This window comes from Aspergillus lentulus, assembly GCF_001445615.1.
Source record: "Aspergillus lentulus DNA, contig: Alt04, strain: IFM 54703, whole genome shotgun sequence".
In the NCBI taxonomy this organism is placed as follows: domain Eukaryota; kingdom Fungi; phylum Ascomycota; class Eurotiomycetes; order Eurotiales; family Aspergillaceae; genus Aspergillus; species Aspergillus lentulus.
Window position 1 is genome coordinate 2,346,318 of NW_028322122.1, and position 24,947 is coordinate 2,371,264.

Here is a 24,947-nt window from a genome sequence, read left to right on the forward strand (position 1 = left end):
CTAAATGAGAAATAGGAAAATTAGCAGGATCTCAACAGGGGAGGCGCAGGGAGGGGACCAGGACGCAGTGACCTCCAAGCGCACATGAACACCCAAAGGACTTGTTGCTGCTCGCTGGCTCGAGAATAGGTAGGAGAGGCGAAGGAGAGTTTGACGAGGCCAAGCCAGTACTGAAGCTTGCAGCTCATGAATTTCAATTGGCGAATGATGATTCGAGCATCTGCGTGTTTCAAGAATCTATTACCCATTACTGTGATGATCAGTCAAATGGATATGCTAGGCCAATAGGTAGTGTCTTGGGATACATCCGGCCAGAAGGTAACGTGCACAAGGTGAAATGGCGATTCATGTTTGGAAAAGTTGCACCAGAGAGAAGCTATCCGTGTCGTCAACAAATAGTTTGGGACACACTTGGAGCTGTTGCCTTGATTTGAGCCAATACTGCCTGCCCTCGGGATGTCCCTGTTGCACCTATTCGGTGCTGTATCATTTTTAACTCTAAAAAAGATGAAAGGAAGGGTTTCTGTTATTTTGTCTTTTTATCCGACCTTCTCTTCAACATTATCCCTAGCGATGCGATGCTTCCTATAAGAAGGTCACCTCCCTCCGTGTAGAGGGAGCTATAGCACTCTAACAGGGCTCTTCGCTGCGATACACCCTCTTTACTGAGAAGGAGCTCACCGGTATCGAATTCTCTTATCCTCCTGCTACAGCCGACCCTACCCGATTCCTGTCACGACCCTGTCGTGTATGATTATGCCAATGTCGACCAATCCAAGGTAGTCAGTCCCAGTTGTTTTCAAACTCTACCTCTCAGTTCGAGGAATTTTTCCCTTTCAGCCTTCTCAGGCTAACTGGGGTTTCTTCAAGAAACCAAATGTCTTACGCCGCTCAGCAACAGATGGACCTCCTCCATATCGGCTCCTGGACACACCGGTATGATATCACCACAGCTCCTCAAGGCATATTTCGGTCTCCCGGCGCCAGAAATCCATTGTCACCTTTGCAATATCAAAGCAATGATACAGCTCCTCCAATGCTGCAAGCTATGCTGGATCAGTCTCCAAAAGCAGACCCTTGGTCGCCAGTCACGATGCAACAAAAGCGAAACCAAAGCCGTCATTTTGATCTAGCTTTCCAGCCTTCTTTGTATACTGACATCGGGCCTTCTCCTTTCTATTGCATCTATTAGGCCTCCTGTCTGTTTGATTAGAGTGCTTTGTATTTGGGTGACAGAGACCAAAAGCATTTTAGATATTTTTATAAGTGCCTAGTTGCTGTCGTGTCTGGTACACCAACTTCCCAAAAGATACTTTGATTGACCTAAGTCCTCCTCCAACCTATACTTCACCGAGATACCTATCCCAAACTAGCTTATTTGCTGCAGGTTCACCATTGTAGACTGACCTAGAGTCAGGTCAGCCGTTGCCTGACCAGTCAGACAGCGTAGAGCACGAAACTATCGTCGAAGGATCTCTCATCCGACAATGATAATATATGTCACAGTACCCTGTCTCACCTAGAAACGCACACCGCAATCTATCTTTTGCTCTCAACCTGGTCAGACGTCTATTGGAGTTCTGCAAGTTGTCCCGAGATCTATAGTCCATCTCTTGCGTCTCTTGGTCCTTGTGTCCATCCAGCCTTGCACCGCCCCTAGCGAGGTGGTCTCACGCCCAAAAAGGCGTTGGGCAGCTTGACTCAAAGAAAAGTCTAAGTAAATAGTTATCCAGAGCGCCGGATTTGGACGTATCGTTGGTGTACGGAATTCCTTCTCCTCAGAAATTGTAATCCTGGGGTCAGATATGTCGTTCGCCTTCTGTTAGATTATCATTTCAGTGACTAATCTCTTTTGTTTCCTTTCTCATACGGATATTCTACTCCTTCTCTCGTGACGCGTATTTTATAATCTCGAGGATTTCTGAAAGTTTGCTCTTGAGCTTTAGTAACGAGAGAGCCATAGGCATCCAGGGAAGATGGAGAAGAGCAGAGGCTACATACTACGAGAGAGGTGGGACCGTGAATTTAGGTTAGCGCTTGGCCCACAATATCTACCTTAATGATGGGTTCTATTATTTATTTATTTAATCATTCATATTTTTTATTTATTTATTTTTTTTAATTTATTTCTATTATTTTTTTCCCCCCGTCTATTTCCTATATCTAAGATACTGCTCAGAAACAGTTGTCTCTTGTACTATTCATCTTTAGATCAGTTTAAAGATAGGTATGAAGCAATTCGCTGCTGTTTCTCTAATTTTTCAGTAGCTTCTCTGTATGAATATCCTGTTTCACTTCTAAGCAAATTGAACAATAATTTTATAATAATGAAATCGCGCAAAGGAGGTGATCAACCACAAAGGACAAAGGAAAAAACAAAAACGTTCAACCCCGTAACCATCCAGTCCATTGTCCCAACTTTGAGAGTACGTAGTTGGATAAGTGAACGTGGCCAAGGTCCAGGTTGATCCTTGGTTCTGGACCTTCAGGTTCGAACGAGAATTTCAGCGCCAGTAGGGGAAGTCGAATGCCCCGAAATCTGCACAACATGTTCTAGATGATGTTTATATGCTCCCCGCAAAACATGGTTTCTTTTCTCCGCCACCGACCAAAAATAATAACAGTACTCAGTAGTAATAATGATCTGGAGAACCTTCAGTAGTTCTTCTCAACAACATTATGGCAACTGCGCCAACTGCGCTTGTGAGTCATGTCATTACATTACTAATTTTTTGAAGGTTAGGCAGCAAATCCAGCAGTGGCATAGACGTTTCAGCTCCTCAATGCTCAGACCTCGAGACAAACCATTTACGTGATAGAATCTGTTGCGAACATTTGAGCCTGCTGTACCTGTAGCGACGATGAGTTGTTGATAGATGACAGGGGGTGAGAATATGCCCAGTGTCACTAGCTGTCTCTTAGCTCCGCCGGGGAGCCTTGAAGGCGCCTGGCCAGCTGCCAAGGTATTCTCAGCAGACAGAGCATATGCCTTGAAGATCCTTCGTAGGCTTGACCCGGTGAGCGATTTAGACGGTTTACCAGCCCCGTTGAAATTGAAATTTAGCAGTCTCTTACGAAAGAGACATCGCTCAGTAAGATTGACTTTCTGTCTAAAGCGCTTTTATGATTCAATGCTACAATGAGAGGTGACTTTGCCTGAGGAGTGAGGAGTGTGCCTCGAAAAAGCCATAATAGTGCTGCGCCATCTTCGTGTGGCTGACGAGTGGCTAGTGCAAAACAATATGGAGAATGTGGCGTGTCAGAGGTGGATTCATTTGACAATGTACAACAAAGAAATCGTCGAAATTGTCCACCGTCCATTCTAGACCTCAGAATATTTGCGGGTCTGTTCGCCAGCTGTACTGTCCAGATGATCGGGATGATTACACCGTAGTCCGGAATTGGAAGTGCCACTTGGCTCCCATTGTTATAGGATTCCAGCTTCGAGAGTCGTGATCAGGCGCATCTATTCAGTTCAATTTTGTAGGTACTTTAACTGTTGTGTATGTGTCCCACGGGTGGAATCTAGATTGTCTTGGTTCCTTGGATGGCGGGGGAACGGTCCCGCGCGGGCCCTAGAGTTCCATGATCCACCATCGATGTCTCCACTTCTAGCACCTCCGCAATCTCCATTCCAAGTTTGCGCTTCACTTTGAAGACAGAGGTGAACTCAGTCAGCCTCAAATAACCACTGAGGAAGGACTGCGAAGCAAGGTGACGAGAAAAAAGTATATCAACAGTCAATCAGACGTAACATGATCTTTACTTGTGTAATGCATACAAATGGCTTTCTACTTAGTCAGGTAGTTATGCTTTGCAAAGTACTCAGAAGCTACCTACTTTGATACGTAGGTCAGGAAAGATTAGTGTTTGGAAGTCACGCAGCTGATGTATAAAATTTACAAGGTATCAACTATCCAGTTGCTGAGTCCTAAATCCCTCTACTCTAACTCGTCAGAGAACTCAGCAAGAAGCGAACAATCTTAACGAGTAAGGTAGGCACTTAGGTAGCTATGGAAGGTACGAGCCAAGAAGTTTTCTGACCAACCTAGGTTGACAGTGTGACCAATTCGCTGACGCTGAGCCTATGTACTTCATGTCCTTTTATTTTTTCAGGGACAGTAAGGTACCTAATCTTAACCGTAATAAGAATTCTTGCTGTCTTGCTTGCTACCTAGGTAGGAACCACAGTGAACAATGGTTATCTACAATTGAGGCTGGAAAATAATTCTTTCCATTGCAAAGATCTATTCAACACAATCCTTTCCATTATTAATTATTATCAGCCCCGCATCCTCAGCCACACTCGAAGCCGGGTTTTGTCACTGTGCCGAATAATGCTCAGAACCCAGTCCTCCCAGCTTAGCCTGTAGCCGTATGTCATCATAGTTGTTACACCAACACTTGCCTAAGGAAAAATATCATACTGCACCATGGCGAGACAGAAACAGTAAACAGATTAAGAAGCATGTATCTGGGGGCTCTTTGACCAGCAATGTAGAAGACTTCTTTGGTTGGGATATTCATTGCTGGATGTTGCAAAGGTCTGTTTAATAAATTCTAGGGCGAGGCAAATGTGAATGATGAGGTGACTGGGATCTGAGGCTCTGCTTGTATTTCAAGTACTCTTTGGAAATAAAGGCATCACAGTTGATCCTTCTCGCCTCAAATGAGATACCCAGTGCCGGACATTGGCAGTGTGAGTACCTCAGATCGCCTAAATAACCTGAATTTGATACGTATCAATTCGCGCTTGCTAGTAAAATACCGTATAGTACTTGCAGGGAGTGAGGCAAAGCCATCCATTGCATTCCCCGGATACAATCCTTCCGGAGCCAAGTGAGATACATGTTCCGGACAGACGCTTGACATCAAGCTCCACCAAGCAATTCTATTAGGATAGTTCATCCTGTGGACCTCGGCGAGAAGTCTGATCTCTAGCTTCCGCTGTCAAGTGTCAGCATCCTTCGAACACACTGTTCTCCGCCTAAGGTGCTCAGCGAATTTTCTCTGACGAAATTTGCAAAGCTGAGTCCAAGGAAGAAGATGTTAATGTACATGTTCCAAGCTACTTCAGTTATTATGGGCTTATTTATCCCCTACCGGTGCTGAAGCTAAGGTGCATGGAGGAAAATCAGGCAGGCATGGTAGGCTGTACCTTACTAACTTTCCCATGGCAGCCCCGTGGGTACCTACTTCACCCAGGTAAAGGAAGACGAGTACTTGATCATCGCTCTTAAAGATGACATTTCCCAGATTTCTCTCTTTCTTGCCACCGTTCCTAGTTCATTTCCCCAGTGTTTTCAAAGTAAAACATTCTGTCCTTGCGGGCATCATCTTACTCTTTTACCTGCGCTGATCGACACTCCTTTTCACTCAACGTGATGTTTGCCTATCGTTAAAACCGTTGTTTTTTACAAACTGTATGCCAGGCCTTTCAGCCGGAACTTTTTTTTCTAAATTCTGTCTGTCTCTTGTGTGTCTTTGTACTATTTTGTTTCTATTTCGTCGACATCCTAGCATCCTGTCTTTTGTCAATTTATTGAACTTCTCTTGAAACATTCGTTATCATGGATCCTCTGAACAATGACCATATCATTGATGACTTCAATTACGAGCAAGGCGATATGTACACCGGCTCCAATGTCATCTGGCGTGCCGTCCGTTACGCTGGCCATCCCGTCCAGACACTGGGCGGCCATTTAGCTCCAGCTCCGACCCTCGACATGTCTTTTGTGAGTCAACCACCTACACGTGTATTTTGTCGGTCAATTAAAACAGCTGGCTAACACTTTGGCAAGACCCATAGCCAGACTCCATTCTTCGCTCCGGTGTCTCCGTCCAGTATCGGCAGTACAGGGGCGCCAGCCCAGTTGTCCGGCCATGAGACAGGAACCAACTACAACTTTGAGGCACCTGACTTGACTGACACCAATTTGGTTCCGCCGGAAGTTCCGCTGTCGCAAGGTGATTGGGCTGGCCAATGGCCAACTATCGGATCTCTCGATGCAGGGCCCATGCAAATGCCGTCGGAGCCGCAAGACGCTGCCCACAGTCCGCTTGCGAAGGTAAATCAACTTAGGAACGATCTTCAATTGTGGGACTCATTAGTACTGCAAGCCTTGCCTGCACTCAGTTATTCCCAGCTGGTCGACTTGAGAAGTTTCGTTAAAACCACCTTCTGCAAGCTGGACACCTCAATACAGGAGAGACTTGACCTAGGTGCTCCCAACATACCTTCTCCGCGAGATAGGTACCTTTGCAAGCTCTGCAGCCAAGGCAATCGGAAGGTGTACGGAACTCGAGGAACCTTTCGGCGGCATGTGAGCCTTACTCACCAAGCGGAGCACAAGTACTACTGTCCTGCATGTTCCTTCAGTACACCTAGAAGGGACAAGTTTCGTGGCCATTTGCAAGTCAAACACGGTTCTTTTGCCCTTACTCTACTGAACAAGGGCTGCCTCGACAACCTAGCCCGGCCATGCCCACCTCCCAAAACGTGTGGACTTTGTCCAAAGCAAGTGAACACATGGAAGAGATATTTCGAGTGCGTCGTGAAGCACTGCCGCCTAGCTGGCGGAAGTTCTGCATACACCAGTGCGAGCCAGAGCAGACGAGGCAGCGGCAACACTGGCGGAGACGGGGCAGACTTTGGCGGCCAGCAGGGGTTTGGCCCCAGCAGTAATGATGGATCAGGCTTTCCCCCGTCGTCTTCATTTGAAGGAGACAACATGGTTGGAGGCGACTATGACTTCAGCAATATTGGCCAGCAATTCAGTTTCCATGCTGCTAGTCTTTCTCAACACAATACACGAGCCAGTGTCGTTGCTGATACTATTGACGAAGCCGAGCAAAGGCCCCCCCCTGTAACCAACGCTCGTGCTCGTACTCGTCCCAAATCAGTACCGAATGAAGACGGTCCCGAGCACCTATCATCTGTACGTCGTCCAACGAGCTTACGAGACTACCACCGCACCGTGAATTCGACTCTAAAAGAAGGGGCACCAGCCTCTACCAAGAGGAATCCTAGTCTGGACAGCTTCAAGCAATTGTCTGCCGCCCGAAATGCATCACATTCATGGGATAGTTCTGAGCGAAATTGCACCTCAAATGCACGGCCAAGACCAACTGATGAAAATCCTCGAAAGAACCAATCCCGAAATCTTGAGAAGTTTTGCCAGACAAAGTGCAGGATCTGCAATCATACCATGCAGAGTTGCACTCATTGTACAGCCTCCGATGGAGCTGAGCGAAAATGTCACCTTTGCACAGGCAAGACTCGCCAGCGAAGTAACCGGTCGCGCCTCTGGCATCAGGAAACATATCTTGATCATGCGTATATTCCTGGGAAATCTTTATCACCACCCTGGAAGTCTGGCCGAGAGTTGGACTTGACTTCACAAGTCTTTGAGCATGAACTATTTTTGCAAGAGTCAAGGAAAGAGCTCATAACATGCACAAAGACCATTATTCCTGCCGTTCATCCGACCTCTATCTTTCCTTACGCTGTTTCCCAGCGGACGAAGCCATTGCTGGTTCTTCTCAATAACTTACAAAGAGGCTGCATGGGTATCCTTACTGCCAAGCTTGAGAGTTATGGCAACCGGCCATTCCTGCTGTGCAGTCAAGGCAGTCATGCACTTGGTCGTACTGGCACTTATAACACAAGGAAAGCCCGGGGCTTGCTAAATGGAGATGATGTCCTTACCCATTCCGCAATACTCATGTCAGAGATGGCTACCCAGCCTTGCATAGCACTGACTGAGAAACCGGCCACTCTTTCAATAGCTTCCGCTTCGCATGCGCTTGACCTTTCGGCATGGGGTAGTGAGTCTCCAAACGCTTCAACTTATCATTGTCATAAGCCGCCGCTGACTGAAAGAAACATTAGATGTCCCCGACGGTGTGGCCATAGCACGGAAGCAGTTACCTCTATTCAGGACAGAGGTCCAAATGCAGCTCCTTGATGACGCGCTTGATTCGGCAAGTCCAGACCTTACAGATACAACAGTAATGTTGCGAAGGTCACACATGCTTCAGACGAGGCTCCGTGTTATTGTTAAGCTGCTCAAACTCAAAACGACGGTTGCGAATGTCATTGAGCTTGAAGCACCAAAAGCAGACAAACTTCGAACATCTGAGATCACCCCAGATCCTGGCCTCATCGAATTCACGGTCGATCTCCCTATCTGTGACGAGACTCTCTCACTTTTCCAACTATGGAGTATAGCGATTAGTAACGCGGGGATGATTTTTGGAGGCTTCGCTTCCACGGCACTCGATATCCCCAATTTAAATGATAGGAGGGATGATCTTCAATTACTTTTCATGATGCTCATCCACATTCTGATGAAGTTCGCTGAAGCCCCGATTCGTCCAGTCAATACAATGTTGGTTGAATGATGATATGCTTCTTTGATGCTCATAGGACTACGGGAATTGCTCTTTCCTTTTTCTCCTGGAGCAGGATTTGATATGACAGGCCTCAAAATGTTGTCGGACTTGTCTACCATATCTCCCCTCTCCTTCTTCTTCTCCTCACCCTTGTGCTTCTGCGTCTTACGCAGAGAAGAGCCGCGTTGAAGCGGATGTAATTATGTAAAAAATGTTTATTTAATCCTTTATTTTCTTATGTTATTGACTTGATGATCACAGAAATGAAATTATACCCTCTCATGTTACTTTACGTCTGATCTTATGTCATTTATGTGCAAAGGCCTTTCTGTAAGATGCTACTCACCTACCTCATAATTAGCATGCTATGCTATTATATGGACTGCTGTAGGCAAGTACACTGTAAATAGAAACAGAATAAAAAGATATAACACAATGCGAGAGACTCTACCATGACGTTCTACTTAAATGTAAATCGTGCCATAATCCTTGAACTGTGCTGCTAACCTATTGCACCTGCAGCAAGCAAACAATCTCAACCCACCACCCCTCCTTCACTTCACCTGTCTACCCCCCCTCTTCCTCATCCCCCAAATTTTTGTCCCTTATTTTTTCCAGCTGTCTGCCTTCTGCACACACTTGGCCTTCATGCAACACCCACGATGGACGACATGCGAGACTGGTATGCCAGACTTAGCTCCCAGGTTCTCGATCTGGTGAGTGACTACGCAGGACAAGAGCTGTTTTGTCTTGAGGGAGATTCGGTCGTGCTCAAGTGTCTTGACGATCCCGCTCTTGACTTCAAGTGTAGGTCCTCTACGACACGTACCTTGAGGTTCAGTGTTACTTACAAATTCTCAGCTGGGTTCCAGCTCCTGCAGGGTATTTACAACGTTGAGCGACTCCTCTCTAAGTTTTTGTCGACCAGATGCAATTTTCATATTGTCTTTTTTGACGGTACACATTCCGCCAGCTGGTTAGAGGGCCACGGAATGATATTTACTGATTGATGTTGCAGAGAACCAAAGGATATCTACCCAAGCCGCCTCAAATACCAATCGCTGCAAGTATCAGTTGGCGAGAGAGATTATCTATCAGCATCTCACGGTGCATATCCAGGATCAGTACCCTGATCTTCAAGTTCACCGGTTTCCCTCTATGAAATCTCCTGAATTTCACCAGTATGTCCAAACGAATAGTGTCTACTTCGTCATGTGCCACAATGGAGTACTGCAGAACAGACCTCGGCTCATTGATGATACACTTCGTGTTATCTGTAACATGATAACTCTTGGGCTGGATGTGGCAATCATCAATGAGATCGAGTGGTGTGATAGCAAGGTTTGTTTCTTTTCCCTGTTAGTGTAAGAGAGGAGGCTGTCTGACAGAGCACTACGAGTATAGATTTTGACAAGAGTCATTCAAGCGAGCTCCTCCAAGCGCACGTTCATTGAATCAGAAGCGGAGTGCAAGACACAGAAGCCGCCATACCTATCTATATGCACCCAAGTCCTGCGTTCTATTGCAGAAACGAACGGTCATCAGGTCAGTTCGGCAATGACAAGTAGGGAGGCTTTGACTGTGGCAGTCGCATCAGTACTCGTTGCCCAGAATCAAGATGAACCATCCAAACAGATGATAGCCATCTTATTATTGCATCTGGCTTGCCTCAAACGATTATCTCTGCAGCAACGAAGAGCCGCGAGGCCCGAGATACCAAATGAGGGGATGTACAACAAGTTCGTTAAAAAGTTCAGCAGGGCAGCAACGACCATGCTTCAAACGAACGAATGGAAGGGCTTAAACAGAAACAAATCCCGGGGAGATCTGCATGACCTGTTTGATGGCAGGCTTTTTAGGTGTTGTGCTGCGTATTACTCGGTGGAGAAATTAGCACACCTGAGCAGCCTCATCAGTGACGATTGGCATACTATTTGGACCTGCTTAAATCGCATTGAAGAACTAGGCGGTCCGGAAGTATTCTTCACTCAGAACTTTCCGTGCACAGCGATATTGCAGCATAAAGAGCGAGCCTTCGTTGACGAACATGAAGGCGATCAAGACGATGAGGAGGACGAGGAGGATGAGGAAGACGAAGGAGATGACGAAGATCAAGATGACGAAACGGATGAAGACGAGGCAACAAATGAAGAGGAAGAAGACATGGAAAGCAAGTACGCCTTGTTGCCGTTCGAGCACCCAACGTTTGATCAGCATCTCGCCAGCGTACGCGTAGTCATCGAGAACTCGCAGGAGGAATGTCCCGAGCGAGGCTTCGAGGACAGAACGCATTGGCATTCTCGTCGTTTGCTCGATTCCAAGCACAGGGCACTTCCTCAAAAGCCAACAACCAAATGGAACAATCCTGCGCGACGGAACCAGGAAAGATTCCGAGACTTCACCAAATACGCAGCCAGCCTTACCAACGCCAAGGGCAATGTGCTCGAACAACAAGTGATCGTGTCATCAAAAGCCGCCAGAAAGCAACCGAAAGCTGCTAAATTATCGTCTAAAGCAAAGCAGTTGATAGAAAAACAGGAGGTTGAAAGGGCCAAAAAAGAAGAGTCATCATGGATAGATTCATGGCAACGTAAGCTCCTCGAATTGCAAAAGCAAGGCCTTCATCATCAAGTGGACGATGTCAGAGCTTTCTTAGACCGGCAGGAGGCCCGGAAGCGAGCTTTCCTCGAGCCCGAGGTCCGCCTATACCTATTGACTCTTCTTGTGGCTCTGTGGCAGAAAGAGACATCGTGTCAGGAAGAAGATAAGCTCGTCTCAGCGAGAAATGTCTGGGATCAAATTCGAACTCTCCGGCACAAAATCAATTTCATGACTCATGAAATGTATTCGATGTTTCATGACATATGCTGTAAACTAAGCATCCATGATACACCATCGCCGTCGTCCTCTCTTCCGAGTCGGCAGTTGTGTTTTCAGTTCCATACTAGTTGCATTAAACCACGCCAGCTGGGTGCGCCACTTGATTTTCAAGCCTTTCAACTGCTCCATTGTGGGCCATTTATGGATCGTCAGACTGGCGCAAAACCCGACGACCGTGTGGGCTTTGAACCGGACGAATGGCAGAAGGATGTCCTCGATGAGCTTGACAAGAACCATAGTGTCTTCGTCGTAGCCCCAACCAGTGCGGGAAAGACCTTCATCAGCTTCTATGCTATGTCGAAAGTGTTGCAGGAAGACGACACTGGAGTTCTGGTATATGTAGCTCCGACAAAAGCGCTGGTGAATCAGATCGGTGCAGAGATCCATGCACGCTTTCGGAAAAGGTACCCTGGTTCTGAACAGACAGTTTGGGCTATCTCCACTCGCGATGTTCGCATAAACGACGCTTTGAAATGTCAGATCTTAGTGACCGTGCCTCACTTTCTTCAGATTGTAAGTGCCACGAACTCCGCTACCACTCTGCCTCTATAGTGTCTCTCGACTGACAGGAGTGTTTAAGATGCTGTTGTCCTCATCAAACGCCACCACATGGGCTCCTAGAGTCAAATGCATCATCTTCGATGAGATTCACTCGATAGGTCATACCGAGGATGGTTTAGTCTGGGAGCAACTCTTATTGCTGGCTCCGTGTCGTATTATCGCTCTTTCGGCAACCGTGGGAAATCCATCAGAGTTCGCTGATTGGCTTCAATCGACACAGAACAACATGGGGGTGACTCTCAAGCTGATTCAGCATACGCAGCGTTACTCAGACCTTCGGAAGTATTTCTATATGCCGGCAGATCGTCCCTTCGAAGGCCTCTCCCGATCGAGGCATAAGGGCCTCCCTGAGCCCAAATTTATTCAGGGCTTGCACCCCCTTCACCCAATCGCCAGCCTTCTCAGCAAGCAGCGGCAAATGCCTGAGGATCTTTCCCTTGAGCCGAGAGACTGCTATACACTTTGGAGATGTATGGTAAAGTACTCATCAGTCGATTTTCCTGTGCCAGAATCTCTGAGCCCACAACTTGCCCTTCCACCGTTCATTAGGCGGAGCGATGTGTATGAATGGGAGGCGCAGCTTAAGGAACTTCTATCGACATGGATGCAAGACAGTCACTCTCCCTTTGAAATGGTCCAAAGCGATCTGGAGGCTATCTTCGCACCTGCTCAAGGATTGCAGGTTTCAGAAAGCAACGAAGAGAATCAGAGTGATCTAGAGGTTCCCGAACATCAAGACATGAAGAACGAGCTATGCACATCTGTGTTCCCACTCCTCGTGGATTTGCATTCCCAAAACGCCCTACCAGCCCTGCTTTTCAACTATGCACGGACGACATGCGAAAAGATCGCGATCACGACGCTAGAGCATCTAGTCAAAGCTGAGGACAAGTACAAGAGTGGTGCATCATGGAGGCAGAAGATGGTGGACTACGAGAAATACAGGAAACTTGCGTCCAAGAAAGCTCAAACCGATGAGAAAAGCAAGAAAAAGAGCAACCCTAAACAATACTGGGAGGAAACCGAGAGCACCGCAAAGGATGTGGAGGAAGATAATAGTTTATTCAAGAGATTTGACCCGGACAGGCCTCTAGAGCAATTTTCGTTTGCCGATACTCACAAATTCGACTGGACAGACCTTCTCGAGGAGATAGAAATGATGAAAGGGCGCAAGATTAAGCCTTTGCTACTTGAAGCTCTGAAGAGAGGAGTAGGCGTCCACCATGCCGGACTGAATCGTCGTTACCGCCAGTGGTATGAGATGTGACCTCTTTGATACGAGCATTGGATATTAGCTGACTATTTGCACAGCGTCGAGAGGCTATTCCGCGCAGGATTCCTGCGTGTTGTTGTAGCCACTGGAACGCTGGCTTTGGGTATCAACATGCCGTGCTCGACGGTGGTCTTCTGTGGTGACAGCGTCTTCTTGACCGCGCTCAATTTCCGTCAGGCTGCTGGTCGAGCAGGGCGCCGAGGATTTGATCTTCTCGGTAATGTCATCTTCCATGGCATTCCCCGTCACAAGGCATATCAATTGATGAGTTCACGGCTTCCGGATCTGAACGGCCATTTCCCTATCACGACCAGTCTTGTGCTTCGACTGTTCATCCTACTTCATAATTCAAAGGAGTCGCCATACGCAGCACGGGCAATCAATTCCTTGCTGTCTCAGCCGCGCATTAACTTCGGAAGTGTCGAGTCGAAGGACAAGGTACTCCATCACCTCCGCTTTTCCATTGAATACCTGCGACGCCAGGGTCTCGTCGGGAGACACGGAGAGCCAATTCGCTTGGCTTCTAGCATTGCGCATCTGTACTACACTGAAAACAGTGCCTTCGCATTTCATGCTCTTCTTCGTGCTGGCTACTTTGAGGAACTGTGCAAGCAGCACCGGAAGAACACCGAGAAGAAGCTGAGGACGTTGATGATTGTGCTCGCCCATCTATTTGGAAGAAAGTCTCTCGGCTATCGATACAAGGAACTTCTGACCCGGAGACAAGAGTTGAAGTCTCCCTCGGTCGTGATGCTGCCACCGCTGCCACCGAATGCCGTATCGGCGATTCGAGCTCATAATCAGAGCATTCTCAAAACATATACGGCGTACGTCGAGACATTCGTCAAACAGCACCTGAAAGAACCCGAGTGTGAGTTGCCACTTAGCAAAGTGCCAGTTGGGGGCAGTGGGCACCAACAGCTCAGTCGTTTGCTGGGAGTACTGGAAGCGAATCAATCACGTTCAGCTTTTGTTGGGCTCTCTGGTCATGGTGATCATTTTAAGAGCATGAAAGACCTCTGTAATTCGGTCCGGTCCGGCGTGTTTCTCGAGGAGAGTGTCATACCACACCTTGATGTTTATCCGGATGGGGGTATGGCACCTTTGAATGCGTATCTGTATGACTTCTTCTGTCACGGATGTGTGGAACCCCTTGAGGTCGCCAATTTCATCTCTCGTTCTGACACGTGGTTTCTGCTGAATGACTTCTCCCTGATCCTGGCTACGATCATTGTTTCTCTGCAAGTTTATCTTGATCCCGACCTGAAGAGTTCATGTTCGGAAGACATGTTCGCCAGCGACGACTCTTCGTCATCTCTTTCGGCGGAGGATGAAGAAGAGGAAATATTCAATGTTCAGGCTGTGGGTCAGAAGGCCGCGTCGAAGCGCACTGATAACCAAGTTCCTCAAATGCGACAATCACTTGGGACTACCAGGGCTACGACTGACGAGGAGGTGTTGGAGAAATGGGACGAAGGTGTGAGCGATGACAGTGATTCCTTCTCCGAAGACGACGATACCACAGAGATTCCGGGTATTCTGCCTGCGAACCGAGCTTCATTGGTGTCGTTGGAGGTGCTGAATGCCTTCCGCGAGTTAAAGGATCAGTTCGACGAGAAGTTCCATGCTATCTTCGCTTAAAGCAATATGCAGACGAAGTTTCGGATCATCTCTTGATGGATGCCGCAAACACGAAAAACTCCATGGTGGCCACATCGAAACCCGTCTGGTTGGTTCTGAGCATCATGTGTGACGTTGACATGTTAAGAGTATTGGAGATGCACTTGAAAGCAGAAAGAAAGTGTCTGGACGATCTGTTCTAGCTACAATAGATTTGTAACAATTTGACCCATCTTCAACTTCCTGGAATAACTCTTATATCCTCACAGGTACCTAGTAATAGATGTTGTGATAATCAGAGTTCAACCATCCTTTACCAGTAACGCGAGGCTAGAGATTGGCCTGGTCAAGAGCTCTCTGCTCTTACAGACTGCTGCTTGAGTGACTACTGCTGACTACTCTGAGTATAGAATACGGAGATAGGGGTTAACGGAAAGCGGAGGGCCCACCGGGATGACATAACCCGGAGTCGGTGACATATCGATAAGCAAGTTAAAGCAACAATGCCCCAACTCACTACTACCAAGGTGAAACAGATCCGAAAGGCATGGACACTTGCTTCTTTCTTGTTTCGATGTTTGAAGCTGCAGAAATATTGGATACCGGATACGTTTGATATAGCCTCCCGCAGCAACGGTTGATCACATACCTTACCGATATGAATCCATCTGGTTCGTCTTCCGCTGGTGGTAACAGGTCGGAAGAGTCTCCGCCTCGGAGAGTCTCCGGTACAGTATGGCACCCGGCTAGAGAGTGGCTTGAACAGGACGAGGAGGAAGACGACATGGATTATGAACCGGAGTCCGAGGTTACGGAAGATAGAGACGAGGATGAACACGACGATGAAGATCAAAATGAGGATGAGGATGAGGATGAAGATGAAGATGAAGGTCACTTCGGTAGCTTTCCCCGCGATGGACTGCTGAATTTCCGTATGAGACTAATCTTGGATCGAACAATTTGAAGACCCTCACTTGCGTCTAGGTAATATACATATTGAGTTCTCCATGGATGATCCTGATCAAGAGGATACTGGCGGAGAAACTCAAGAAGGTAGACACACTCGAGGTACCATTTACCCAACGACCACCCGCTTTTACTTCTTTACCGACACTGATTCGTGCACGCAGTATCGGCTGCTCGATTATTGAATCTGCTAGCTTCCAATGGTCTGCGACATATCCTCCACTACAATGGGTGGCGACGGGGTACGTTAGGTGATGAAGATGAAGATGACGAAGAGTTCGGTTTCTTGAGATATTCACGAAGATCCCGACATTCCGGAGCTGAGAATTTACCGAAGGTTCCAAGCGATGAGGGTACAGAACTCATGCGATCCGGTGATTTCGGAGAGGATCCTTACTATGTCGACATGCTGAAGAAACGCAAGAAGTCGCTTGCAGCAAAGATCATGTGGAGAGAACTGGGTGTTGACGTATCTGGGAGGCATAGACTGGCTGTGCAGTCAACTGCACAAGTAAGTTCTCTACCTCGTGCGACGGAAAAGGAGATTTGTACTTACGGGGTGGGCCTCTCAGGATCTGATACCTGGTTCCGCCGCAGACAAGATCATTCATTATGACTCGCGATGTTATTCGGGTCAATTCTCTGACGACGGTAACTTCTTCTTCTGCTGTGCACAGGACTTCAAAGTTCGGATGTACGATACATCTAATCCATTCGAGTGGAAGTACTACAAAACTGTCGACTATCCATTCGGCCAGTGGACCATTACCGACGCGAGCTTGAGTCCGGACAACAAGTTCTTGGCATACACCTCCATTAGAAATATCGTCTGCCTTGCACCGACAGATCCAGCTGATCAATCTGACCCCTCTGTGTTGGATCTATCCTTAGGCCGTGTTGGGCGGGGCTTCCACGACAGCTCGCACACTGCGGTGCGCATCCCCATAAAATGACCGTCGCATAGTCGCTGACCAGGTAACAGATATGGTCAATCCGCTTCTCCGGTGATGGGCGCGAAATTGTTGCGGGCAAATCTGACAATTCCGTAATTGTCTATGACATCGAAACACGGCAGTCTGTTCTAAGGCTACAGAAGCACGAAGACGACGTCAACGCCGTCTGCTTCGGCGATAAATCGTCGCCTCACATTTTGTACTCTGGCTCGGATGACTCCACCATTCGCGTTTGGGACCGGCGTTCCATGGGAGACGGCCGCGAGGCTGGAGTGTTCATCGGTCATACGGAAGGTATTACATATGTCGACAGCAAAGGGGACGGCCGATATGTACTTTCCAACGGGAAGGACCAGACAATGAAATTGTGGGATTTGAGAAAGATGATGACAACCGCAAGGTTTGCAGACATCGATGTGAGCAGTTATACCACCGGTTATGATTACAGATTCGAGCCGTATCCTGAAGATTACTACGAGCCACATCCACACGACTGCTCCGTTGTCACGTTCCGAGGTCATCGGGTCCTCAAGACACTCATCCGTTGCCATTTCTCGCCGTCCAGTAGCACGAACTCGCGCTACGTGTACACCGGAAGTGAAGACGGCAAAGTGTATGTATACAACCTGGACGCAACTCTTGCGGGCACCATCGATGTCGGACTTGCAACTCTGAATTCGAGACCGCGCGATCCTGATATCTTCACCACTGCGTATGAAATCAGGAGTAGGAGCGGGGAGATGCTGTGGCGGACCTGCGTTCGAGATGCGAGTTGGCATCCCAGCGCGCCAGTCCTCGCTGGTAAGATCATCCTTTTTTAACTCTGGAAGTACATTGGCGAGATGCTGACTGTAGTTTAGCAACATCGTGGAACGGCTGGGGTTTGTCTACAGGTACCTGCAGCCTTCATAGCTGGAACGATGGTGCTGCTGATGACGAAGGTACTCCATCAATCGGGAAAAGCTACGATTGCAAGTTAAATTACTTGCCCGAGTTCAATCAGTACAAGGAAAAATCGGTGCGGAGTCGGCCTGTCAGAAGGAGTCCGTTGGACGAGGAACTTGCATATGAGCTCTGGTGATTTCTGTACATAGGAACGAGTTCCAGTATATTTTCCCTTAGACTACATTCTTTCCTCGAATACTCGGATATCTGTTCGCATTCAACTGCCGGATTGAATTAGGGGATTGGAGCATGCACATAGTTCGCCGCTATGTTGAGATTTCGAAATGTTCTCATAACAATTGATGTAATGTAAAAAGAACAAAAGCTGCATTTGCCTTGAGCTTCTTGAAAGGCCTGGAGATAAAAAAGCAAAGGTGGTATTTATACAAAATTGACGCAATGGCATAATAACCCGAAGGCAACTTCTTGCCGAACTCCCTGGAGCATGTTGGAACAACGGTCTTCCAGGACACCATCTCGATTTTCGCGATTTATCTTCGTCTCCGGTAGATAGGAACTCGTTTAGATCATGTCGCCGCGCGATTGGCTAGGTTCAATCTCGGAGCATCCTCTTTGGCACCTGCTTCATGGTTGCTATGGATTTGTCGCCTCCATTTTAAGCGCCACCGACGAGGATGTTGTTGACGGGAATGTGTACTATAATGGAAAGCACATTTAGAAAGGGTCGTCGCATGCTTCCCAGGACTCTGTGGTATACTTACTTAACTTGATGAAGTACCCAATGGCTATTCTAAGAGTAAGCATATCTCCTGAAAAGTACTGGGGTGTTAATTGTTCTATAAGGAGAAAAACTGACCACCCTAGAAGCAGTTAGTATTCATAGGCTTATAAAGTTATTGCGCAATAAGACGAGAAGAGCTTACCATGATGATGAAGCCCATGCCTACAGCCTGGCTGATCTTGATGAATTCACGCTTGTCGGCTACACATTGGATTAGATGAGACTCATTCCCGGAGCTCTATCAAAGATAGACCTACGCTTGGTGCATCTGCGCACGAACAGCATGCCATCCCGAAGGAAGTCGCGAGGGATATCGGCGAGTTCTTGAATGGTGTCGGACATAGTGGTGTGTGAGTCGAAGGTGACGTGGGATAAAAGGAGGGCAAGATAAATCAGTAAAATGTGAGAAGGTCAATGGCTAGAGAGACCCAAGAAGCGAAAAGTTTCAAGAAGGTAGAAGAAAGGGTGAATGTGGAATGAGGGAGAGGATGATCTCGACAATAAGTCACCACGATGCTTAATCGACAGATCATCACCTAACAGGAGAACTGGCCTTCTGGGGTTCGGACTTTTAATTCCGCCGGGCCGGGGGAAGTCAGCTCCACAAGCTCCAATCGACATCAAAGCTACCGCTTCTCTCTTGTTATCGCTGTCGACGCGCTTCACTACGTCTTTGAAGGGATAATCGCTTATCGTGCTCACTCAATCCTCGACTATCAACCTTCATTGTGTTTTTGGTCGCCTCACTCGGCGTCCAACCGTCCTTCGACAACAAGTCAGGGGAGACAGATCAGGCTGGGATCCTGTTGACTACCTGGGCTGCAACAGCCTTGACGGACCTCCACTGATCTTTCAACCCCTCAGTCTATCTACTAACTCATTACAGCCTGTGATTCTGTCTCAAGACCTATACCGTTCGTGTGTGTTAGCAAAGTGCTTTGCCAGGCTGTGGCAGTCGGGACTCTGCGCAGCGCCTCAGATTCTGTTGAAATATCTCCGCACCCGTCTCTTTCATTATCGAAACTTCTGATACCTATTTTGTCTGTATTTGGAACGCAAAAGAAGAGGAGAGTGAGAGGAATACCTACGCCCTGTGTCTCCGTTCAGGAGCTGTCAAATCTACGAACTGGTGGAGACTTTGTTCCTTTTTGAAGCTGTGTTCGCTTCGGATTGTACGTATCTTCGAGCCTTCTTCTCATACTGTGCTGCGCTTGTACGTTTTGTCTTTCTTCACTATTTGCACTTAATTGGTTTGCTTGGCTCTGCACTACGGCCCTTGCCCAAGGGAAGCCAAACGTTACTCAAGATTCCTTCCAATCAACACATGTTCTTTCCTTGCTAATGAAAACCTGTGTATGCAGACATGTACTTCCAGTGACTGATCGAGGCTGAAAGAAGAACCAAGAAAAACAAAGATTGTATATTTGCACAACATTCTGCCTTGATATCGCGATCTATATCTAAACACGATGGCCACTGAAGATGATAACTTCGATATTGACATCTATGGTGACGGCGGTGGCTACAACGCCAATGACCAAGGAGACTATATCAAGCATGAGGACACGGAGCTGATCCTAGATGCACCAGAGCAGACACAAAACGGCGCCGCTGGCCAGGGCCAAAACAGTACAGAGCAGAAAGCTCAACAGGAGCAGGGAGACGGCACTGGTCCCAACGGTGAACACGTAACACAGGCGCACGACGCCCAGCAGCAAGAAACTTCTCAAGCAGCCCCGGCGCCGCAGCAGGGTGTAAAGCGCAAGGAGCACGATGACCGTCCATCGGATCCGGACGCTACAACTGCTTTACTCATTTCTGACCTGTATTGGTGGACTACTGACGATGACATCCGTGGCTGGATCAATGCAGCCGGGTGCGAAGATGAACTCAAGGATGTAACGTTCAGTGAGCACAAAGTCAATGGTAAAAGCAAAGGGTAGGCCTTCTTTTCTGTTCCCTGCGAGTTTTGCCATGCTAATTATACAATATAAATAGCCAAGCGTTTGTTGAGTTCACAACACTCCAAGCTGCGACAGCTGCCAAGCATCAAATTGAGAACTTGAATGTCTCAAGTCAAGGTGGCCGTAAATACATGGTTCATTATACGAACCCTCACACAAATCCATTCCGCACACTTCCTAAGGACGCCCCTATGCGCAAGGACAATCAGGCTCGCTCACTATCAGGAGGTTTCAACTCGCCGAATCAGAACATGAACTTTGGCATGAACAACATGGGCGGAGGCTTCCGCGGCGGACGGGGAGGTTTCAACAACCGCGGCGGTATGAGCAACATGGGAGGCTTTGGGGGCAGAGGTGGCTTTCAGAACACAATGGGCGGTTTTCAAGGCAACCCTATGGTCGGCGGCTTCCAGGGCAATCCAATGGGAGGGATGCAGAACTACGGCTTTAACAACCGTGGCAATATGATGGGCGGCGGCATGCGCGGCGGTCCTGGTGGAATGCGCGGTCGCGGTGGTATGGCTGGGCCGAATATGATGGGAATGCCAGCGATGAATCCCATGGGTGGTATGGGTATGAATCCTATGGCTGGTGGGATGAACCCGATGATGGGTGGAATGGGTGGAAACATGGGCATGCAAGGTGCGTCTAGCAGTGATCGATGTCTTAGAGACACTTTGTCATCGTTGGCGGAGGATCGTGCGTTTTCTGACATATCTTTTACTAGGAACAGGCGGCTTTCAAGGCCCCAACCCAGCTTTCAATCAAGGCTTCTTCCCTCAAAACCAGGGAGTCAATGATGGGTCGTGGAACCCCCACGGTGCGAAGCGTAGTCGACAGGAGTAGGTTGATACTCCTCGGCTAACAGTATCCTTTTTTTATTATTTTATTTTTTTATTTTGTTTCTGCCCCAAGACATCGTTATTCTCGTGCGGCATCTGAACCTGATGGTTGTGAACTCATCTGTATCAAAGTCTTCTTTTATCACTCTTTCGTTTGCGCTGGGCTGTCTACTTTTCTTTTTTCTTCGTTAATTGTTACGGTCTATTGGGGAATCTGGCTATTCATTTTCTTCGGGTCTGCAAGCTTCTTCCTCGGTGTATTAGATAAATTGAAAGTGTCTCATTTCCTTTTCAGGTGTCTCTCTGAGTGACATTGTCTCCCTGGATTCAAGGACTCTTCGCTCACAGTCGCTTGTATATACGCCTGGGTCTGGGAAGCCTTAAGAGTCTTTGGTGTCAAGCATTGATTGTTGACTCTGCAAAGCATGCGCCGTGATGCCATTTTATTCTACGACGCCAAGTTACTATTTACTGGTGTCTAACCGGTATTCGACCACGAAACCACTGGGGCAGTCATTCCGAGACCTCGTCTCAGTCGGAAGCAATCTGTAGTGCACTAGCTACCACTCCATCAGCATCTGGCGCCAAAATGAGGTATGAGACTGAGATTCTGTCAGCCCTCAGGCCCTATTTGTAACGCTGACAACCTTTCTGAATGTTCAACAGAGGATGGAAGACACATAGGCTCCGTTTTTGAGCCGAGCTTGGGCAGACAACTTCGGTGAATGGAGGATGAGGTTACCCTTCACTCACAGCCATACATCATCGTGACCATTACTCGCTTGAGTACTCCGCCATTACTCGCTTCACTATCCCTAATCCCCAAGTTCTTTGTCTCTGCCTCGAAGCTTCCAAGGAGGCAGAACGCAGGCCAGACAATCAATCATCTCACCGCTACCCCTAATTCGAGTCCAATGAGTCCCACACCTCCTGTTACCCGGGATGGGTTTGAATACTACAACCATGAATTCTACGCCATATCGAATGATAAACCATACCGTCGCTACAGCGTCGCTGAACTCAAGGCCTTCTTCTTCTCGTCTTCCTCGAGAACGTCTGTTCAGGACCAGCCTGCTCACTGGTACCGAGCTCAGCTCCTTCACTATGGCCTTCAGCCATCAGATCGCAAGGGCACGGCGATGTTGAGACTTGTAGATGCATTGAATCAAGACACGCTAGAAGTGCCTCCTTACTTAAAGAGACTTGAAAAAGAACTGAAACGGGAGTGGGATGCGAACCAGAACAGAGCGAAGGGAACTTCTTACAAGCCGGTAAAGAGCAAGGCTAATACTGCTTCTGAAGATGCAATCGATCAAAATGACCTTGCTGCTATCCTGGCCGCTGCAAGGGCTGCAGAACCTAGTTTGAACGTCAATGTCAACCTCGGGATCGTGGAGGATAGAAACGGTCAACTCCCTTTGCAACGAATTAAGACTGAAGAAAAGCAGAGGAAGATAGAGCTCCCCAGAGAGCAACGAGCACAGACAAACTATGGAGAGGTAAGCAAAAGAAAACTTGACGTATTGCTCCGTTCTCTAGCCTCACTTAACAGTCTGCTCACACTTCGCACTGAAACTAGATTCCTCAAACACAACGGATAACGCTCGGTCTTCTTAACGGATCGTACAAGATCGATTCGCAAGAAGTTAACACTCGCAGTTCAGGAATCATCCTCTGTCTGGACAGGACGAGCATCTGGGGTGAATTTCAGATTGGTGAACTGGAAGGCATTCTCTTTATGCCACAGCGTCCGTACCAAGTGACCTCTTCAGGCGAAGGCGGGTGCTTCTTCAAATGGCGCGGCGTTGACCAAGTCAGCGGCGAGGTTTATGCGAATTCCAGCTGTGCTGGCGAGATGAGGTTTCTTGGAAATGGAGAGATTGAGGGGACATTCAACAACGTGCCTGACATGTATACGGACTACATTGACTGTCACTTCTGGGGCAATCGCACATCCGACAAGAATGAGACTCGAGCCCCTCGTGATGCTTGGAGTATGAGGGATGAGTGGCACAGTATCTTCGAATAAGCTCTCCGACTACCTCTCTACTGGTTTCGAGAATCGATGATGGGTCTCTGTGTGCATTAGGAGCTACAGTAGGATCGCCGAAGGACTGTCGGAGGTGTTCATTGTTGCGTCTTTTAATTATTCGACTAGACGTTCGTAGTCAGGTATTCCGCAACAGGGATTCCTCTCTGACTTATAGTTGTCTCTTCCTTGCACTTGAGCCTACTTTATTTGCCCATTGATCATTGTATTGACGTATGAAGGACTGAAGTGTTGATAAGCGATAGATAAGAAGACCGATAACGGATCAATGATAATACGAGCTGACACCCGTCACTCTACCCAGAATAGTCTAGAAGACAAGGATGATCCCATGAATAGCACAGCGATCCATCTGCCATCACCAGGCATTCTTGACGCAGTCGTGGAAAACTCTCTCTCCCACTTCTCTGCTATAATCTCTCATACCATCCTAACAGTCTCAAGTCACCCACTTTTTCTCGAGAGTCCGCGCACCCTGTAACAGTCGTGCTGCTACCTCACTAACCAACATCCGTCTTCCCCGCGGTCCCACCTGCTCTCAGTATCCTGTTGATCTTCCGCGTTCTCCCTTGAGCACAGGAAACCGGCCATCGACAATGCAAGCCGTCCCTGAATCGCGACAACAAACATTCGAGGAGATCTACGGGCCTCCCGAGAACTTTCTCGAGATTGAGGTACGCAACAACAACTCTCATCCCCGAATCTACCCCGCTCTATATCAAGTCACCGACAAGTCCGATATCATACTCGCAATCCGACTCTCCTACAATGCCATTCTAACTCGAGTCTAACCTCTCACCCATCCAGGTCCGTAATCCCCAGACACATGGCACATCCCGCAACATGTACACCTCGTACGAGATCGTCTGCCGAACAAACATCCCCGCCTTCAAACTGAAACACTCGGTCGTGCGCCGACGGTACTCCGACTTTGAATACTTCCGCGACATCCTGGAGCGCGAAAGCACGAGGGTCACGATCCCGCCCTTGCCGGGGAAAGTGTTCACGAACCGGTTCAGCGACGACGTAATCGAGCATCGTCGCGAGGGCTTGCAGCGGTTCTTGCAGATCGTTGCTGGTCATCCGCTTTTGCAGACGGGGAGTAAGGTGCTAGCGAGCTTTATACAGGGTGAGCTATCTTCTCTCGGTCTGGTGGAATACGAAGAAGAGAAGGGCTAACGGCCATACAGATCCAAACTGGGACCGCAATGCTTGGTAATTGATACTTCCAGCGTCAAGGTCGTCTCGTTACCCTCCATTTTGGTCTTGTCCTTTCCTTTCTTCCCTTACAATCTCTCAATGACTACTAGCGTCTCAATATACGTCGTGTTCCCTGCGGTCTCCGCGCTGGCTTCCTCTCCCCTTCCTTTTCCAAGACCCATACGACTTTTGAATTCCACATTTATTTGTTACGCAGGAGCGCAAAAGTGTAAAGCAGCGTTTCTGTGTTCCTCTCAAGACACTTTGGGGGCGGCATCTTTTTGTTTTGCTACTATTGCAGTACGGTGACTGTATGTTTCCAGACTGTTGCACTTTTGACTATTGCCGTATATCATACTTGGTTGACATATCCCATTTGCAAGTTTCGTGTTTCGGTGTTAATTGCCGTCTTGACAGCATGCTGAACGTCGCAGTCTCGCTAATTCAGCGTTAATGTCATTGCCCCAATATGAACTTCTGCTACCCAAGGCTCTAATCTCTTTTCCTAAGTCAAAGAGGGGTGGCTTGATAATCACATACGTCGACAAGATCTACGA

At 47.9% G+C, this 24,947-nt stretch overlaps 6 protein-coding genes across 6 annotated transcripts; all 6 read left to right on the forward strand.

Annotated features, from left to right (window-relative positions):
* Positions 1 to 5,570: 5,570 nt before the first annotated feature.
* Positions 5,571 to 7,395, forward strand: ALT_2066 (putative C2H2 zinc finger domain protein; the record flags this gene model as incomplete). Its single annotated transcript, XM_089599252.1, has 3 exons — positions 5,571 to 5,735; positions 5,802 to 7,171; positions 7,215 to 7,395. The coding sequence occupies 3 exons, from the start codon at positions 5,571 to 5,573 to the stop codon at positions 7,393 to 7,395; spliced, it is 1,716 nt and encodes a 571-aa protein (XP_089456398.1).
* Positions 7,396 to 9,056: 1,661 nt separating this feature from the next.
* On the forward strand, positions 9,057 to 14,749 carry ALT_2067 (putative DEAD/DEAH box helicase; the record flags this gene model as incomplete). The annotated part of the gene is made up of 6 exons (XM_033557916.2): positions 9,057 to 9,201; positions 9,256 to 9,351; positions 9,413 to 9,735; positions 9,799 to 11,787; positions 11,855 to 13,089; positions 13,147 to 14,749. 6 exons carry the CDS (start codon positions 9,057 to 9,059, stop codon positions 14,747 to 14,749), a joined length of 5,391 nt encoding a protein of 1,796 aa, XP_033413807.2.
* A 637-nt stretch (positions 14,750 to 15,386) lies between these two features.
* ALT_2068 (WD40 repeat domain-containing protein) lies at positions 15,387 to 17,728 on the forward strand (the record flags this gene model as incomplete). Its single annotated transcript, XM_089599253.1, has 6 exons — positions 15,387 to 15,660; positions 15,713 to 15,781; positions 15,859 to 16,205; positions 16,267 to 16,626; positions 16,677 to 17,448; positions 17,508 to 17,728. The coding sequence occupies 6 exons, from the start codon at positions 15,387 to 15,389 to the stop codon at positions 17,726 to 17,728; spliced, it is 2,043 nt and encodes a 680-aa protein (XP_089456399.1).
* A 2,075-nt stretch (positions 17,729 to 19,803) lies between these two features.
* ALT_2069 (RNA-binding protein) lies at positions 19,804 to 21,144 on the forward strand (the record flags this gene model as incomplete). The annotated part of the gene is made up of 3 exons (XM_089599254.1): positions 19,804 to 20,273; positions 20,333 to 20,940; positions 21,026 to 21,144. The coding sequence occupies 3 exons, from the start codon at positions 19,804 to 19,806 to the stop codon at positions 21,142 to 21,144; spliced, it is 1,197 nt and encodes a 398-aa protein (XP_089456400.1).
* A 910-nt stretch (positions 21,145 to 22,054) lies between these two features.
* Positions 22,055 to 23,169, forward strand: ALT_2070 (uncharacterized protein; the record flags this gene model as incomplete). Its single annotated transcript, XM_033557912.2, has 2 exons — positions 22,055 to 22,639; positions 22,720 to 23,169. The coding sequence occupies 2 exons, from the start codon at positions 22,055 to 22,057 to the stop codon at positions 23,167 to 23,169; spliced, it is 1,035 nt and encodes a 344-aa protein (XP_033413803.2).
* A 617-nt stretch (positions 23,170 to 23,786) lies between these two features.
* Positions 23,787 to 24,369, forward strand: ALT_2071 (sorting nexin-3; the record flags this gene model as incomplete). Its single annotated transcript, XM_033557911.2, has 2 exons — positions 23,787 to 23,864; positions 23,998 to 24,369. 2 exons carry the CDS (start codon positions 23,787 to 23,789, stop codon positions 24,367 to 24,369), a joined length of 450 nt encoding a protein of 149 aa, XP_033413802.2.
* Between the last annotated feature and the right edge of the window lie 578 nt (positions 24,370 to 24,947).